Source organism: Cinclus cinclus, chromosome 4 (assembly GCF_963662255.1).
Source record: "Cinclus cinclus chromosome 4, bCinCin1.1, whole genome shotgun sequence".
Classification (NCBI taxonomy): domain Eukaryota; kingdom Metazoa; phylum Chordata; class Aves; order Passeriformes; family Cinclidae; genus Cinclus; species Cinclus cinclus.
In genome coordinates, this window is record NC_085049.1 from 15,394,695 (window position 1) to 15,413,230 (window position 18,536).

At 47.2% G+C, this 18,536-nt stretch overlaps 1 protein-coding gene across 2 annotated transcripts in view; it reads left to right on the top strand.

Moving 5' to 3' along the window:
- FRMD4A (FERM domain containing 4A) overlaps positions 1–18,536 on the top strand; it is a 190,244-nt gene that overhangs the window by 150,109 nt on the left and 21,599 nt on the right. For both annotated transcript variants that reach the window (XM_062491677.1, XM_062491676.1), the window contains exons 12-14: positions 7,609–7,685; positions 11,756–11,894; positions 17,651–17,792. In XM_062491677.1, coding sequence (XP_062347661.1) covers positions 7,609–7,685; positions 11,756–11,894; positions 17,651–17,792 — 358 coding nt within the window. The remainder of the gene's footprint in view (positions 1–7,608; positions 7,686–11,755; positions 11,895–17,650; positions 17,793–18,536) is intronic.

Genomic DNA, 18,536 nt, shown 5'->3' on the forward strand with positions numbered 1-18,536 from the left:
ACAAGTTCCAAAGACGAATCACTCTGACAGCACAAAGTGAAACAAATTGGATCTCAGAGCCCTGGAGTTAGGGTGGAGATCTGGAGAGAGATTGAAACCTCCTTGAGCACTTTTGCTTGGCTCCGAAGTGGTAGCAGGCTCCTCCACACCCCACCCTGCTCAGATGCTGTCTCTTAGCTCACCCTGGCTGCTCCAAAGGCCTGGGCACTTTTATCATCAGATGAAGCCAGTCGGGGTCCCATTACTCAGTGGTTGTGGCTATGAGGCACCTTTAGTCCATGGTCTGAGCAGGAGGCTCAGAAGGTTCACTGCAGCCATCACCATGAGAGTGGGATTGCTGCTGCCATGGCACCCCTATGCAGACACCCAGCATCACAGGAGTATTTTCAGGCACACAACTTACTGTGCATCACCACAGCAGCATGGGATGGAAATGGTGATTCCTGTATTTTGGTTCCAGGACAGAGGTACTTTAGCCAAGCCTCGGGAGAAGACATGAGGATCCTTAGGAGAGAGAGTAGCAGTAATGGTTTGTGGGCAGCATAAATCCTTCTAGGGTGCCACAACTGATTCATAGGCTACAGACTGGGCATCCTTTATCTAATACATGGTATGTTGTGCCAGAAAGGAGAGCTCCTCAATGCAGAAATATCCAGTAACTTTGATGTCCTTTCAGAGAATTAAAGGGAGAAAGTTTAACTTAAAATATTAAAAAAAAAAAGCTTCTTTGTAGACCTATTGATTCAGACACACACAGCATGGCGACAGCAATGCACAATTGAACAGCAGCTACCAGATACATAGGTGCAGTGAAAGTGGATTTGGTTGTATATAAAGTCAAAAGTCTGATCTCCCAGTCTGTGTACAGTTACAGACACAAATATCAAGTGGCACTATTTAGACAAATAATGCTTTGTCCAAATAGCAACTCTTCCCTCTGTGATCTGATGCTCTGCCATCTCTCTGAGCCAATAAGCCACTTTGAAATTTAATAGGGAATTGTGTTTCCATAATGGAAATGAATGCAGAGTGGTTATTACATAGATCTAGACGCGATTTGTGTTTGGTCAAGCCAGAAATGTTTGCTGGGGTGGTGTGGTCCCACAAGAACAGCACACAGCAAAAGGGATCTAAAACTGGACCAGAAATTGTTTGTCTGTTTGGCAAAAAAACAAGAGTCCTGAAGCCTGAGGCGAAGAAGTAATTAGATAGTGAGCTGGGATTGCTGACAGACCACTAAAAGTTCTACTTAGCCAAGCCATTCTCTCATTCCATGAGGGAAACAAGGATGGCAAGCCTCTGGGAAGATCATTGGTAGGGCTTTACCCACATCAAATCACACAGGATTTTTTTTTTCTTGTTTTGAGAAGTGAAAAAAAAAAATACCCCAAACTAATAAAAATGAAGGAATGAATGGAAGTGTGGCAGGATGGAGGACTAAGTTACAGTGCAGTGGCATCCTCATCTCATGACCCAGGGGTACCCTCAGCAGTGGGTCACACTAATTCACAGGTGACAGCCCACAGAAATCTCCTGGTAAATCTGCCCCTGAAACAAGAGCCCATTTGTTTGAGTTAACATGGTGCTGTTCTGGCTGGACCAAGTCCTTCCTCCTTTACTCTAACTAGTTTGACAGAGGTATGATTGATGGGAACAGGGTTGGCTTGAGGCAGAACACAAATCCATGCCCGGAAACCATGGCCCCACTGAAATCACTGGGACAAAACTGCCATTGACTTCGCTGGAGCTGTGATTTCCATGGAGTTTAAGGCCAAAAAGGGACAGTTCATAACCTCCACCCTGACCTCCTGCATAACTCAGCTCCTAGAATTTAGCTTGCTGGTTTGTTCAGTGGAGGCAATTACATTTCCAAAGAGGATTTTTTTTTTTGTTATGTTTGTTTTGTCTTTAAACTGCAGAATGAAAGACTTGGGAGTTTGTAGCTTCACTCATGCAAGCTGTGTGGAAATACTGTCATTGTTTTAGTTCCATTGTTTAATTTTTTTTTAAGTTTTAGTATTGGGGTGTCATCCAGTGCTGACTCTTGCCCATAGCATAGGCAAGGGAAGGGGTTGCATTGGGGCTGTTAGAAATGTTCCACATTATTCCTCTGCCTTTCCTAGAAGCCATTCAGAGCATCCAGTGTGGCTGATAGTCCATGCATTTGGAGGGATGATTGTTTCTTCTGTATAGTGTGATTTAATAAGGCATTAATCATCTAGGAAGCAGCAAGACTTGAAGGACTGGGAGACACCATATAGGTCAGCAAGTCCAACAGCAATTACAGTTGGTCATTTATTAGATCTTTAGAATCAAAGAAAAACATGGGTGAGAAAGGCCTCTGGAGGTCTCTAGTCTTACCTCCTGCAAGAAGTTGAGCCACCTTCAGAGTTTGATGTGGTTACTCATGGCCCTAGTGTTTGACCACTTGCACTGATTGTTTTGGGACTTGGGATTTTTATTTATGTATCTTCTAATAATTTCCATTGCTACAGCCCTACAGTTTGTGTCTATTTCCTCTTATACTTTCACTGGGCACCTCTGAGCAAAGTCTGTCTCCATCTTCTTTGTAAATTTTCTTTGGGTCATAAAACAGAGCTAACAGCAGGTAGATCCTCTGTAGCTTTCTACAAATGGTTTGGTTCTGAACAGCCACCAAGCATGCTATCTGGAACCCTTGAGAGTGTGTGCATTCAGCCTGTGCTTCATCTCAGGTGATTCAGCATATAGAGAAGAAAATGAGACTCCTGGGCATTTATATTTGGTTCTTAAGAGACCAAATGCAAAATGGTTCACACTGCATCCCCACAGCATGCCCAGCCATAGTGCACATTCCCCAGTTCAGTGCCGAGTCTGGCTCTTTTGGGCACAGCAGGCAGAAAACAGTATCAGGGACCCCATACCCCAACCTCAAGATCTGGAATTATTCCAAAAGGTACCATTTGGGCATGTTTTTCTAGGTGCCATAGTCCAGACAGCACTGTGCACCAACCTCCAGGCTGGCCTTCAGCAACCCCCTCTGTTCTGTGCCTGAGCTGAAGGGCAGCACAGGAGCAAGCCTCATTACTGCCAGGGGTTCCCAAATAAATGGCACAGTACTTCCACTGAATACTCAGGCAAGGCTCTCTGACCACAAAAGGACAGAGCAGAATCCACTGCCTAGCACTGACTCAGGTCCCCACACCTCTCCAAAAGTCCAGGTCATCCAGGCCATGAGTGACCAAGCCAGAAGCAATCCCTGATATTTCATTAACAAAATACATTCCCTTCTTTATCAAGAACCTCCAGCGTTTTTTCAAATACTCTGACCCTACCTCCTAGTGTGTACAAACTCCACCTCATGGTACCAGCCTCATGGTCAATAAAAATGGTAAAAAATCCTTCAGACTCACATGGCTGAAATGGATGCAGATCCCTGGGCCTCCTTTCCTCCAGGCTCAGCTTAATTAAGGACCAGCCAGCAAACCACAAGTGTGCTCACAAAAGAAACTTGCGTCTGAAGGGTTTTGACTGCAGCTCTTTGTAACTAGTCACAAACATCTGGTGCCTGGCAAGCTTGCCAGCCTCTTGGAAGGGGTTTCCAGTGAGAAAATTCATGTAGCTTGCACCTGAATTTTCTGCAGTGCACCACACAGCACTCAGATCTCTCTCCTGGCTCCTCTTCTAAGCTGCCAGCTTTGTAGAAGCCATTTCTGGCACCATCATTTCTCTATCATGGCCTCCTCACCCACCCCAACGCATTTTAAACAGTGCACATGGTCTGATGGGGAGCAGTTATTCCCTTGAATGTTCACAAGTTGATAAGCAGTTTTTCAAATTCAAGTGATAGTGTCAGTTCCAGTTTTATTGGCACGATGAAATAGAGATCACAGTGGGGACAGGCCCCTCGGAGGAGGAGGGAATAAGGGTAATTATTTTCTCCTATTTCACTAGCCCCTTTCACACACATGTGTGAATGTGCAGCTGTGCTCAAAAGCCAGTCTCATGGATACTTCCTTAAGTATCTGTTGAAGATTAAATCATCTCATGTGCAGCCTGCAATGATGGCCACAACCAAAAATTGTTCCCATGTGAAAGCTGCCCAGTCCTGCATGATCCAAAATGAGCTGAAGAGAACTCAGCAGGCAAACCACCACATCACAGGCTTGGCTCTCTGCAGCACCACTAACTGTCCCCTTGTCTGCAGGCACGGAGTGAAGGCAGCTACTCAAGGGCAGGGGAACCGTGCTCTAAGCTTGTGTTAATGACTGACTTTCTCCTAAGCCCCATTTCCAGCGTATTTGGGGAGATGCTGTCCCAGTCCCTGCTGAGGTACTCTTTGTCAGAGAGTCACTGCACCTCTGATACAATCCCAGTAAAACCAATACAAATTGTACTCCCCACATATGCAAGCATTGGATTCTACCCAGGAAGTTACCCAAAGACAATCATAAGCCAAATAACCTAAAACCAGACCCAACCTCGGAGCAGGGAGAGGCAAACCTGCCATGAACATGGATGCTTTGACTCAAACCAGCCCCAAAAACAGCATGCATCTGTTGTCACTACATTTCCACACAATCCTGTTGAAATTACGACCAGGTCCCTGCTGGGTCTCTATTCCCCAGTGAAGGTTGCAAGCACTAGCATGGTAAAAGGATCTTGATGGGTAAAAATTATGCTTCCATTTAAGAAAACCCACTAATGGCACCTTCTGCATCTGTCACTGCATTAACAACATCAATTTGAGACTGTACATAAGGCGGACAACTGGGGAACAGCTTGCTTACATTAGGAGGTCTGGCTGAAGGGGCACCTTCAGCTTTGTTTCTCCGGAGGGATTGTGATCAGCTAACAGGAAAGTGGATGCTTTCTTGTGGGTATTCACATTTTTGCAGATTGGATTCCTTTTGTATAGGAAGGGGGAGACATCTCAGATCAATGTGGGGAAAAGGAGTGGACACTGTAGAATAATACTTGGGGAGCAAATGGAGAACAATTACAGCAATGGTAAAACGCATGTATATTTGGGAGAGCAGAGCTATGGAATAGAAGACACAAACTTAGGTTGTGGGGTCACTTTCACCCCCTCCCTCCCTAGAGTCTGGATTTGCCTCCCTCTGCCAAGGAAAACAACAAAACTAAATATAAAAATGCAGCCATCTGGGGAGCTGCTCCAGTGCCCAAAACGTAGGTGTCTAATGCTGGTTTTAGCCATTGCTGGTGATCCAGGAAATCTGCGTAGGGCTGGCAGATACAGCACCGGACCTATGTCAGGCTCACTCCCACCTAGGGGTCAGGCACGGAGGGAACCCTGGGGCATGGAAAAGGGCACTTCATGCCTACATTTGGGCATCTGAACAGCTTCCCCAGAGCCCTGTGTGTTTGGACAGTTGGAGTTAATCATCGAAGAGAAACGAGGAACAGAGCTTCCTTTAGCAAACAGCACTATGAGATTTGGTAGCAGAGAGGGTAAGATAGAAAAGGATCCAAGCACAGGGGACAGTCTGGCAGAGTCGGAGGGGGAGGATGGGCAGGAGAGCATCCAAATACAGCAGCTGCCAGCAGCTCAGGAAAGTTTCAAATTCCTTCTGCGCCACGCCGAAGTTTAGTCATAAATGACAACGGGGGACCTGGGGACAGAGGGATATTTTCTGAAGGGTGTGAGCTGATGGCTTTTTAGACTCTTATGTGTTCCACATGTCTGAGCACCCCCAAACACGTCCTCAGCACATGCTGTGCAGCACAGCCGTGTAGTCCTCCCCGCCTTGCATTCGGGCATCTGAAGCAGGAGGGATGTTTTCAGCTTGACCCCAGTTGTTGTCTGTGGGAGTTTAGGCCCCAAACTTCCTTTTCATGCCTTTGAAGCCAGGCACTTAAAGAGGAGTCAGGCTTCAGCTCCCAGCTTAACCCTTTCACCCTGTGTCTGTCTTCCCTTGGTGGGTAAAATAGTGGGTGTTTCTGTGCTTCGTTTGGTGTTTGCAAGTTTTATGCAGCAGTTAATATTTCCAGTGGAAAAGTAAAATAATCCCCTAACGACCATGTAACTCAGCCTTTCAGACTTCCCACCTCTCCTCCTCCCTTCTTCCCCTGTGCCCCCCGGCAATGTGGACAGCCCTAGAATATGGGGCAGCCCAGTGCCCTTTTTAATCCCTACCCTTCCTTCCAAGAAGCACCCTGTTTCAGAAAGGAAAATAAAATAATAAAATAGAGGGAAAAAAAACAAAACAACAACCTTGCTTGGAAACTTCAACAACTATTTTCAATTTTGCTGCCCCTGAAATACCAGCAAGGAGAAAATTTTGGTTCATCTCTGTGGTTTGTTTTTATTCTCTAGATTTCAGCTCCACCAGCAGCTATATCAGTACAAATCAAATTACGCCTCCTGTTTACTTATCTCCAGAGCGCTGACTTTGGCAGCCGAGGCTTATCTCAGGAGCCAGCGCCTTCCTCGAGGGTAGGACAGGAACTCCACAGAAGCTACTTGGAGTGGGAGAAGGAGTGTAAATCAGGGAAAACTCTGCTGCCTGTGCTCCCCGCCAGCGGGGCTACGTTCCCTAGCTCCGCTGCTTGCTAGGGGCGGTGCGGGGAAGCCGAAGTCCGAGATGCCCAGGAGGGTGGAGGCTGCCTCCTCCCTGTGGATTAGCAGCCTGGAAGCCAGGGTTTGGATTTCGGTTTACTAATTTGTAAAGACGAGGCAGTGGTGGACCTGCCCGCAGTGATGACGGTGTGCTGGTTTGCGGAGCTGGCACTATTTCGCTGTCACCGCGTCCTTCGCGCTGCTCCTGAGATCGCTCCACTCTGCTGCCTGGGAGATGGACATTATTTCACGGGAGAAGTGTGGGCACAGGGCCGTGTAAGCGCATCCCACTGCCCAGGGGCACGCAAAGCCCTCCAGGGCTGGCCCAGGCCGATTCAGGGGCTAGGGCACGCCGCATTTCCCTCCCATGAAAAGCTTCGTGCCTCAGTTTCCCCCTTGGTGGTAGTGCTGGCTTTGTCCCGACAAGGCAGCCTGTAAAACAGAGGCTGAGATATGACCTGCTTATTGTCGTGCTTTTTACCGCCGGCAGTGCCTGGAGTTTGGGGCATCGCCACCACGAGTCTGACAGCACCTGGGACAGATAAACTGACTGCACTCGGCTCGTGTTCGTGCCAGTTTTACGTGGATTGCGGGATAAAAGCAGAGCTGGGTATTAGCACTTGGTGTGGAGCGGGGCTCTCATCTCCTTCACTCCGGGGAAAGTCTGCTGTGCCAGAGGCCGATGCAGCACCACCGGTGCCAGCCCTCCAAGAAAAACGTAGTCGAATCCCAGTTTGCCCGGAGTTTACACGTGTTTTCAACACATTTGGCCCCGCAAAGAGAATCCGTCACCCTTCCCCGCCTGCCCCCGGGACCGAGCCCGCCGCGGGCAGCGGGTGCCCGGCGGGACGGACGGAGGGCGGGACGGACGGAGGGCGGGACGGAGGCCGCCCCCGCCCCCGGGGCTGCCCCGCGGGTGCGGGCGGGACGCGGGGCCGGGGCGGAGCGCAGCGCAGCGGGGCATTCCCGCCGCAGCGCCGGGAGGAAGCGGCGGCAGGGCTGGGCGGGGGAGCGTGCGGAGGCGCCTCATCCTCTTCTTCTCCTTGCAGATCTTCCAATGGAGGCAGCTGGAGAACCTCTATTTCCGCGAGAAGAAGTTCTCGGTGGAGGTGCACGATCCGCGCAGGTGAGCTACGAGACGAGCCGGGCTGTGCAGTGCCGAGCCGGGTCCTGCCGAGGCCACGCTGCCACCGCTGCTGCGCGGGGCTCGCTGCGCTTGGTGGCTGGGGAACGCTAAGAGAGAAGCAGCGGGTACCAAGCCGGGGACTGCTGCTTCCCTTCAGCGGGACATTTCGGGTTCTGGTGCGCTTTTGAGGATGTGTTTCCCCTCGGCTACTAGCGGTATTTTTTTTCCCCTTCGTTCTGTTCTGGCATCTTGTAACCCCCGGGACTGTGCGGCTCCGGTACTTCAGCTGCAGTGCTGTCAGCCCTCGTGTGTGAAAGGGGGGGGGTTTGCCTTGCCCCCGTGTTTCACTCAGAGCCCAGGAATGAGCGCCAGATTTTGTGCTCACATGCTTCTTTGTAAATAAATATTCAGTAGTGCAACTGAAAAGAATGGCACAGAACCAGAGGTTTACCACCGGCAGCCTGGAGGAAAGCCCATCAGTCTTTTTGGCACAGGAGCCTTTTTTCCTTACTTTGGAATCCTAATGTGAAAGTTCAAGGGACTGTGCTGCATCCCATCAGTGCGTTCAGCACTGCCGGTGTGTGTGTGCTTTACTGGATCGTTACTGCACACAGTGAGTGTATGGCTCTGAAAGCTGTTCTGGCTAAAAGCGGTGTCTCATTTGCACTGTATGATAACACTGATGGAAACCATCTCTCTGCCCAGACTGATTTGATGTGTTGCTGGCAGTAGTGTGTTGCATTGATCACTCAGCTGTGATCCCGTTTCACCTGTTTCCCGTGCCTATCTGCGTACTAATATATGTGCTTTTATTAGGTGAATTTTGCATGCAGTTTCTATCCTTGCTTACTGTGATATGAGCACAGTCACACCAGTACAACGGTGCCTGTCTACATAGGTTCATTTGTTAAAACTAACATCGAGTAAAGCAGCTCATGTCATTGTGCAGAACCTCAAAGCATCTGCTTAATATTAAGCATGTAAACAGTTGCATGAAATCTAGCAGAGCGAATTCCCATAGTCGAGAATATACTGGGAGATCTTCCATCAGCAGGAGCTGGGGGTAGGGCACTCCTTCCCCCACCGAGGCTCCGGCAGCCTGAGAGGCGTCAGAAACACTTGCTGCGAGTGACCAGCAGCCAGAAGCCCCTAAATGCCCTGAGTTCTGGCTGTTTCCTGGAAGGAGCAGCTGCAAAAAAAAAAAAAAAAAAAAAAAAAAAAAAGGAAATAGCTCTGGGACCTAAAAATCATGGTGACATTTGCAACTCGACATTGTGCATGAAATGTGACCACACAGAGCAGCCTCTTCTCTCTCCTTTGTATTTCGATTATAGGAATTAGTGACACAGAAGAGCTGCTGTTCTTTATTTCATTGCTTTGTTTCTCTGAATCAACACCAGGAGGACAAAGCTCTGTCCCAGGTTGTCAGCCCGGTACTTTCTTGCTACAAAGGAATTAGTTTGGTTGGATTTTGTATAATTTTGATTGTTTTTTGTATCCAGAGTGGCACTATCCAGGTGGAACTGGTTCTCAGGCTGCAATGCAGCGCAGCACGTTGCAGTGGTGTGGTGGGAAGACAGCTCGGGTTGTAGCCTCCCAGCCAAATGGGATGGACTCCTGTGAGGAGTAGTTCAGCATGTGGAGGCAGAGGAGTAGCCAACGCAGTGCTCTCTCCACATTCCTGTCCTCGTAGCCAAACCAGAGCCTGAGTCAGCGAAGCCACAGTCAGGAGAGCGAGCACAGCTCTGTAGTTGTGGCCAGAGCTGGGGCAGCACAATGTATATGTTTAAGCCCTGCCTCTGCACATGACTTCCTGTCCCCAGCAACCCATTTAACCTCCTTTCGTTGCAGTTACTTATCCCATAAAGGAGGAAAATTACACATTTTAGGGGCTATCAACAGGGTTAATTCCATAGCACATGTAGCATGCGTGGAGAGAAGTTACAGAAAAAAACACCCATGAGCTGTATCTCTCAGGTCTTCAAACACAGCTGTGAAAAGCAAGTCCACAGCTCTGACCAACAGTCTGCAGACATTCTAATAGAGTCTGCTGGTTTGATGGGAAACATGTACAGATTCCAAAAAGGAAAAAACATTTGAAATCACTGCTTTTACAGTGAGAAGATGAATGATTTGCAGAGTATGCTTCTAAGAATTCAGGGGTAACTGTGTTTGAATTAAATAGGATGTGACCAGAATTAAGCCTTCAGCACATGTTTGAGTGCCTTAATTTCCTTAGAGTTTTATGTGCCAGTGTGCTGCACTGGTTTGTGTCCTTAGACCAATATAAACCATCCAGAGCTGGATCCACTCTCCAGTCTCAACTTCATGAACATCTCCCAGCACAGCCTTCATTCCCTGTCCAGTGACAGGAATGAGGCAGCCCAGCACCATCAGCTGCCGTGTTGCATCCATGGAAACTTTTCTCACAAGAACAATACTCATAATAGGACAAGGTCTCTAGCACCATTCACAAGGAAAGGACTCGGCACAGAGTAGCACTGAAACATGAGATCCCAGTTGTCTCAGACCTTGTTTGCATTGGCCACAGCTGTTTTCTCAGAAATTTCACTCTGATTTGTAGCTCCATAATTTGACTTTAACACATTTTGAAGTTGAACACTGAAAAAGCCCTGATGAAATGGCTGTCAGCCCTCTCCCAGACTGAACATTGCCAGCAGTTCCCATTTTGCTTCAGAGTTTTGGTTTTCTTTCATTCTTGACTCTGTCACAACTTTCTTCAACTGTTCACCCCTCCATGTTCACCTCCAACTTTGGACAAGGCAGTGGCCCACAAGCAGCAGAAGAGAGGTGGCCATGCAGATACAGGTGCAGGAGGGGAACCTTAGCAGGCCTGAGGACTTGTGAGTGCTGGTAAAAGAGTTGACTCCCCCTTGCATGGCACAGCAGAGCCCCTGAGGTGTCCTGCAGTGTTACCTCCACACCTGTGTGGCTCAGAGTCCCTGCTGAGTGTGGACTCTGGCAACCTCTCTGTAGCACACCTGTTCCCCAGGCTGTCTCTTGGATTGGTCCCTCTTCACCACACGTCCCTAGAGGTGTCACATTCCTGAGCCTCTGTACCCATGTCACATCATTTCATAATGCTACTCTACCACAAGACCCATCTTAACAGATGGACAGGAGGCCCTCATTTATTTGGGACTCTGTAGGTCAGTGGTGTGGTTTATTCCAGCCAGAGCTCCATCCCTGCAGTGGGAGGAGTTCCACAAACCAGGATGCTGAGAGTCTGAGTGTGCACTGTGCTAGTGTCAGGGACTGCTGGTGGGTTGCTTTTGTGGGATGGGGAGGAATAATCAAACAGGTTTGTACAGCTGTGAAAGCATGGGGAAAGCTATCCTGTGGTTTTTTTGCTAATGTTTGAGAACAATTGGGAGTCCCAGAGAGGAAATATTTAGCCCATATTTTTCCTGTTTTTAAATTCACTCAGCTATCACTGAGTCCCATTCTTCTCTCCAGGGCACTAGGCAGCCCCCTCTGAGCTTCACAACTCCCTGCCCCCATACCCTGTGTCAAATCCTGTTACATCTGTTTACAAGTGGGGAAATCAAGGTTCCTGAAGAGCTTCTTTCACACTCCCTAAAGTAGGAATTGATCCTGTGGGTCTTTAGTTGTTACCTGGGTCCTAATATTTGGGAGCCACTGTCCAAAGCCAGAGGCAGTGGAGGGTGTGAGGACTTCTCCTCAGGTGTCTCTGCATGAGACACATGTGATGAGACACAGAGGATTCATGCAGGCTTTGGCTTCAGTGGCTCCCCTGGCATATGCAGCGAGTCAGCACCAGGTGAATCCAGGGATACAGTCTGAGCTGGACAAACTGGGTGATCTTTACTGTTAGTCCTCTGGAGCTTGTTATCTTAAGGACATATTTGAAGTAAATATTCTCCTGGCTTGATTAGATATTTATTGCTGGTTTCTAAGCATTTTTTTCCCATTAACACAAGGGTGTACACAGTAAAGATGGCAGCTTTTATTATGAGATCTGTTCTGCCACAGAAATCAATTTGGTGACACCTTTGTGTAATCCCAGTTCATTCTTTTCTCCTCTCCAGGGCATCTGTGACCAGGAGGACTTTTGGGCATAGTGGCATTGCTGTGCATACGTGGTACGCCTGTCCAGCACTAATAAAGTCTATTTGGGCTATGGCCATTAGTCAACATCAGTTCTACCTGGACAGGAAGCAAAGCAAGGTAAGCATGGAAAGTGCATGTTATGGTGGGTGAGTCCTTCTCACTCGCCACAGTCCTAGCCACGTCAATTCTAGATGGTGGCTTCTTTCCTGCCCTCCCTTTCTACTCAAGATCAAAACAAGGGCAAATTGACTCAAGATATTTGCTAGTCTTGACCAAATTGAGAAAATTTGTATTGAATTCGTGCCTATAGGAGTAAGGATTGAGGAGAAGGTTGTACTGAACTGTGGCCAAATTGAAGGAGCCAAAGTTAGCAAGCAGTTAGGGTCACATCCCTGTCTGGATGGTTGCCATGTCTTGAACACCATTGTAAAGTTAGGGTAGCTTCCAGTAACAGAATTCAAAGTAGCTTCACAACCTACAACTGTTTCTGGATTCTTCCTGCTGTCCCTTGCTTTTTACTGATGTATTTTCTGATAAATGAGGGGTCAGGATATTATTTTAGCAGGGGGGCAGTAGGCTTAACAGCCTGGCTGTACAAGCAGCTATCACAAACTGGTGCTGCACAGAGGGCCACACAATACACAAAAGAACCCAGCTTGAAACCAGAGGAGTGTGTGTTCTCCCTCTTAATTACTTTCATCAGCAATTTTAGGCATACCCAGAGCAGCCAGAGATCACTTCAGTCACTTTGAGATTACTTTGATACAGAGAAAAGACTTCTCAGGCAGACTTCCCTCTCCATATGAGCACGCTACTGTAAAGCTTCACAGAGAAGACAGTGCCTACATTGAGTGGGTACCTGCATTGGTACTCATTTCTGGTGAAATGGCAGAATGTGAAGGTGATGATCCTCCAAATGCCTGAAAAAAATCTTAATATCTTGCTAGTGTTGAAAGCACTACATGCATTTTCAGGCTGGGGCTGCTCCCTTCCTTGCTCAGGCCTTGGCCCTATCAGATCCTTTCAGGAGCCAGTTCAGCCCACTAAATTGGCAGAAAGATACTTCTTTTTCCTGCTTTTCTTCATGGCATTATTTTTTCTGCCAGTTAAACGAATCAAGTTAGCTTTCTGGAATTATATGGAGGACCATGAGTGTGGTGATAGTCCCACTTGTTCTAAGCCCTTCTGACATTGCTTTCCCCATCATAAGCTCTGTGACTTTATTGTAGAGTAGGACTTCTGGATGCCTTGGGCATAGTTGCACTCACTTTGGCCATATCTAATGCAAAAATCCAGGTTTCACCTTAATTGCCATAAGCTGTATTGAATTTAGGATTGCAGCCAACATCCCAACCCTATCTGACAGTTGTAAATATGGACAAAGTTGCATACTCATTGATACCAAGGGAAGGTTTCCTGTCCCCCTTCTCTGCTCAGGACCATCAGAGCAGTGCATAGTCGTCTCTGTCAACTCAGAGATAAATTTCAAGAAAACAGAAGTTGATTTTTACTTACTTTTAGCCAGATGGATTTGCTGATCTAGCTGCAAGGTATTTAGGTCACAAGCAACCAACAAACAAAAGGAGATTCCTTCCTCCTTGCATTTCTTGGGTAAGAAACTGGGTCTCTAAAACACCCAGGACTTCCCTTCAGTGACTCCTTTTGTTGTTGGCAGATTGTGTTTCAATTTTATCTCCCCTCTCTCACTCCCCTACAGGCAGCACCACCAACCAGCCCTCATTTGTCAACCTGTCACGTCTGTGACCATGTCAGCTTGTTTGTCACAATAATCCCAGTGGTTATGCTGAGGCTTTGAAGTTAAGGCATACAAATATTTTTGTCCCTTTGTCTTAAGGGAACCATTATTTTCATCTGTTGTCCTCATCTTTGATGTGACACTGTCAATATTGATAGATCCATCAATTTTAATTGATCTGTTCAGTTCATCCTGCTGGTCACTTCAGAGACATAGTGCTAATACGAGCTTCACTTTGGAAAACTAGTAAATCATATCCCAGAGTGGGGTGATGTGAAATGTCTTTGGTTCAGCTCTCAGGGGCCTAGACAAACATTTATTGAGTTTCAGGTCGCATGGGTTTGCAGCCCCTTAAATCTCAGGCCCCACTTCAATTGAATCCTCAGCTTCAAAGCAAAACTGAGATATTCCTTCCTTTCATGTCCAAACTTGGCATTTCATATCATTTTGACAAAAGAAAGAAAAATAAAAACAAACTTAGAGGGAAAAGCCTGCTGGGGCTCACTGCACAGCTGAGCCTTCACTCCAATGATGTAGATTAGATGGCGGGAGATGTGACATAGTGATAAAGAAAGCTTGAACTCTGTGCTCCTCACTGGGCACCAGTTGGATCTGGACCAACAGCTCCACTGGAAAGAAAAGCCTTCATTTGAGTTTAAAAAGAAATAAAACCCGCTTTGCCTGGTTTCTGACCCTTTTGCAAGTGAGGTCTCAGCCATTTCTGCAGCCTCACTCCATGCTGAACTCCTGCCAGCTCACTGGGTTCCCAGCGTCTCGCTCCCTGCTGATCTGTCTCTCTCTCCCTGCAATCAAAGCGTAATGTGGAGACTGAAAAGATCCCCAGCTTCCCAAGTGAGCTTGTCAGCATGCAGAACTCCTGTCAGCTTCCCTTTTTTTTTTCAGGAGACAGATGCAGCAGGACTCAAAGGCATGTCTTTTCTCTGTTGACTGCACTGAGTCAATCAAATGCTTGGCCTAGAAACCTTGAGAAGTCCCATTTTGTGGGAATTTTCAACACCACGTTCCTCCAAGTGCAAGGCTTTTTGGCTGAATGAGCTGGTAGGAAATAGGCCAAGGGTTTCAAAAAATCACCTTCAACAAAGTCCCATCACTGCTGCAAGAGGGATAAATTCGTCCCTAGTGTCCTTCTTCTTCCTCATTTCACTTATGGATTTTTCATCACCCTCTGACCCTGTCAGAACAGCACTGGGCATCACTTTGGCCCCATGCTTTGAAATGACTCATGAATGAGCCAGTCTTCCTCCACGTAAATGAGACTTGGCAGGTCTGCGCTAAGTGCTTTAAAATTTCTGAGCCTGGAGGTAGTGTGGGGCTCGGGGGAGCACTAATGGGGTGTAACCCAGCTTTGCAGTGCTGTGCTGCAGCACACAGCCTGCACGGGCCTCGTGCTGCTGCTGCTCAGTGGCCTGTGTGAAATGAGCTGTTGCTCTGATTCCTGCTGCTGCTGAGAGCCTGTCCAATGCACGAGACCACCCGACGCTGACTGGCATTGCTGTAGGCAGCAGAGGCAGCAGGGACTGAGCAGAAAGGAAAATTAACCCCATTCATTTCAGGAGATGTTTTATCTGCACTGTTCAGGGCAGCATTAGCACAACCGCGATCAAATCTAAAATCTTCTCCTATGTTTTCAGCAGGTGTGAATTGTACCCTCTGTAGAGGAAGCTCACTCTGCCCTGCTAATCCTGTCTGCTCATTTGTTTTTCCTCCCTTGTGGCTCCAGGGTTGCCAGGCTTTAGTCTTATATCACCTTTTCTTTTGCCCTATATAGGATACACTTCCAGCCACTGCTGGCTTAGCCAGGACCACAACAGCACCCAGCAGTCACATTGCCTTCACTCAGCACTCTGGTTGGTGCCTAGTCAGACAGGTAGGGCCAGAGTGTGCCCTAATTTGCATTCTGAAAATGAGTGGAAATAAACTACAGGGCTGCTTGCTATAACTGTCCTACAAAAAAGGAAAACCACTGCTTCATGGAGCAGGTGGGATGGATCTGTCCATGCAGACTTGGGGTTTGTGCTTTTCTGAGGCATCCACTGCCAGGACTCAGTGTATTGGGTCAGGCAGACACTGGATTTGATCAATGTAGCTGTTCCTGGGGTTACACGAAGTACACATAACCCTACATATACATAGGGTTATGCAGCGTATACACACCTGCAGGGGATTTATCAGCAGGAAAAGGCAGCTGGAAGGCTTATTACCTCCAAAAGTCTGGCATTGCAGCAAGACAGCCCTTCATGCTTAGACTCCTTATCAAGATTTCAGTAGAAGGAAATCTCATTAGATAAAAGCAGTGATTTTCCTCTTCACCTGGAATTAACCTTCCAGAACTATTTGAAGAAGACGTTTCACAGACCTTGTTTCTGACCAGAAACATCTGATACAAAAGCTGGAGAGTGCTGTCCTTCTCCTGGGGCTGATTTTAGGGAGGATCTGCTGGAAATGAGTAGTGTTTAACTGGCTGCAACATTAGTTGTAGAGGGCCAGTTCTATTTGACTGATCTGCTCTGATATCTTGTGTAGTTCAGCCTCTGCACTCACAAGGACCGCACTGTTCACTCTCACAAACAAGTAAGAGCACATGCCCTGTTATTGGGGTTGTTTTGGAAATAAGCTCGTGAGGCATTTGGGTACCTTGGAATGGTAATGACGGAGCCTATAAATACCCAGGAATATTAAATTATGATCATACTTCTGAGGGTGTTTTCAGTGTAAGGCTTTCCCAGTGCTGTCTTCATTTACAGTCTTAAATTAATCTTAAAAATACAGTGTGCTACAGGGAGACATTTTCCTTCCCTTATTATTTCACTGATATGCAAACAGAAGTGGGGATCACTAAGAACTTAACCTTAAGTGTCTTACCCAAAGCCCCACAGCACATCAGTAACAGAGCTAAGAAGCTCAGTGGTGAGCACTCAGCCATCAATTCAGGCTTAGTTCTTGTTGGAATGGTTTCGTCTTCCTGAGGATGTGAAGTAACAGTGAATATCCTATCATGACAAGCATTCCCTGTTGTCCTCTTTTCATGTTATTTCCAGTGGGAACAGATCACATCCTGGTATATGGACGTCAACCAGCTTTGATTTGTTAGCACAGTAATGATCTGTCCATCCTGTGAGCTGTATGGCCAGGACTGAGTCTCTTCTGGCCTTGTGAAGGGCAGAGGTGAATGCTCAAGTGATCTTGAGCTAGTCTTTACCCCCTTTTGGATAAAACTCTTGCAGTTGGAGAGTGTTGGCAAAATGTGCCAACAGCGTTCTGTGTTCTGATAAATTAAAATTGCAGGTCAGTGGTGCTGCAAGGACAGATTAATTGAAGCTCAGAAGCACAGGGCTCATAAGATTTGAGCAATGGCCTGAGATGACTGTTGGAGGTCCATTCCAGCTGAACTATTCTATTCTATTCTCTAGGTTTATGTACTATGCATTATTTACTTTTTGTAATTACAAATTGCAACAATCTTGTTGACATTTGGTGGGGAACAATGACCATGCCCTAATGTGGCCAGTTACTGAGCTGGGCTGGCTGTTGTTTCCTACTAGAATAATGTTAATGCTTTGAAGAGGTCCCTCACAGTAGGGGCATTGCATGCAGCTTGTTAGTCTGGACAATAACCTGAATATGTTTCCCTGTCAGTATTTTCTTCCATGTTCTAATGAAAGCCCATTTAAGGCATGTCCTCACTGTGTCTTGTTCCAAAGCTTATTGCTGATTTGTGAAGGCCCCTTCTGGCTTCCTTTAGATATTAGAGATGGTCTTTAGCATTTGAGCTTTTCAGCAGGTTATTATGATGGCATTTCTGAAGGTTTCTTATTGTATGTGGTAAAACAGTGACTCCATACATCCTTTGTTTAAGAGAGAAAAATGTGCATGGCAAAGCAGAGAAAAACCCAAACAACAGGAAGCAGTGCCAGAATTGTACCCACTTAAGAATGTAAAAAGTACAGCAGTGAGTACTGTGCCAGATTGCTTCTATTCTTGTAAAATAATCCAAGTTTGCTGTGGAGGCCTGTTTCCTGCCACAGCAAAAGGTCTTTTTCCTTCTGTGAGCTTTCAAGTGGTGTTAGATCATACTAACTCCTGTGTCCACCTCCAGTCCAAGATTCATGCTGCAAGAAGCCTGAGTGAGATTGCGATTGACCTGACTGAAACTGGAACCCTCAAGACCTCAAAGCTGGCCAACATGGGGAGTAAAGGCAAAATTATCAGCGGAAGCAGCGGGAGTCTTCTGTCGTCAGGTAGGTCCTTTGTCCTGTAACTGGAGGGAGTATGGTGGGAAGGGCCATGGCCATGGTATAACAGGGAGCAGCCAGAAGCAGCAATGAAAGTCATTTCCCTTTAGCCTTTCTGTCTGTCCAGGTGGCAGTCCATCTCTCAACACGTTGTTCCACAAACGGCACAGGCAGCAGCCTCCCTCTCTCTCTTTACCACCATTTATTTCCTCCTTGACTCCAGGATGTCATCTCCAACCTCTCAATTTCCAGATGAAACCTGTCTCTCTCCACAATTTCTACCCTAACCATCCCTTGGTATCCAGCTTATCCTGAGGCAGAAGGGTTTGTGAAGGAGTGGCCAGCCAGCAATGGGGAAACAGTCAGCCACTGCAGCTCACAAGGGAAACTGAGGCTGGGAACTGGTGATGTTCTTCAGCATTGTTGAGACAGGGTGTCTTCACTGAATGCGCATCTGCTTTGCCTCTCTGTTGCTGGGATTTGGCTGCTGTCCCAGGCTCAACAGAACTATTTCCTAGCACTCTACCAAACTAGTGCCAGGGTCCTGAAGGTTTCTTGTTGTGGCTTAGAACACTTTCCTGTGTGAGGAACACGTCATGTGTGAGAGAAACCCAAGGGAAGGTGATGCAGAGGAGAGCTAGAGCAGGAGGTGAGAAGGACTGGAGAAGGAGGGTCAGGAGGTTGTGACTCCTTGGTATTCTTCTGTCAGTCTGAACCAGGCAAGCTGTGTGTAAAACAGTGATAAGTGTC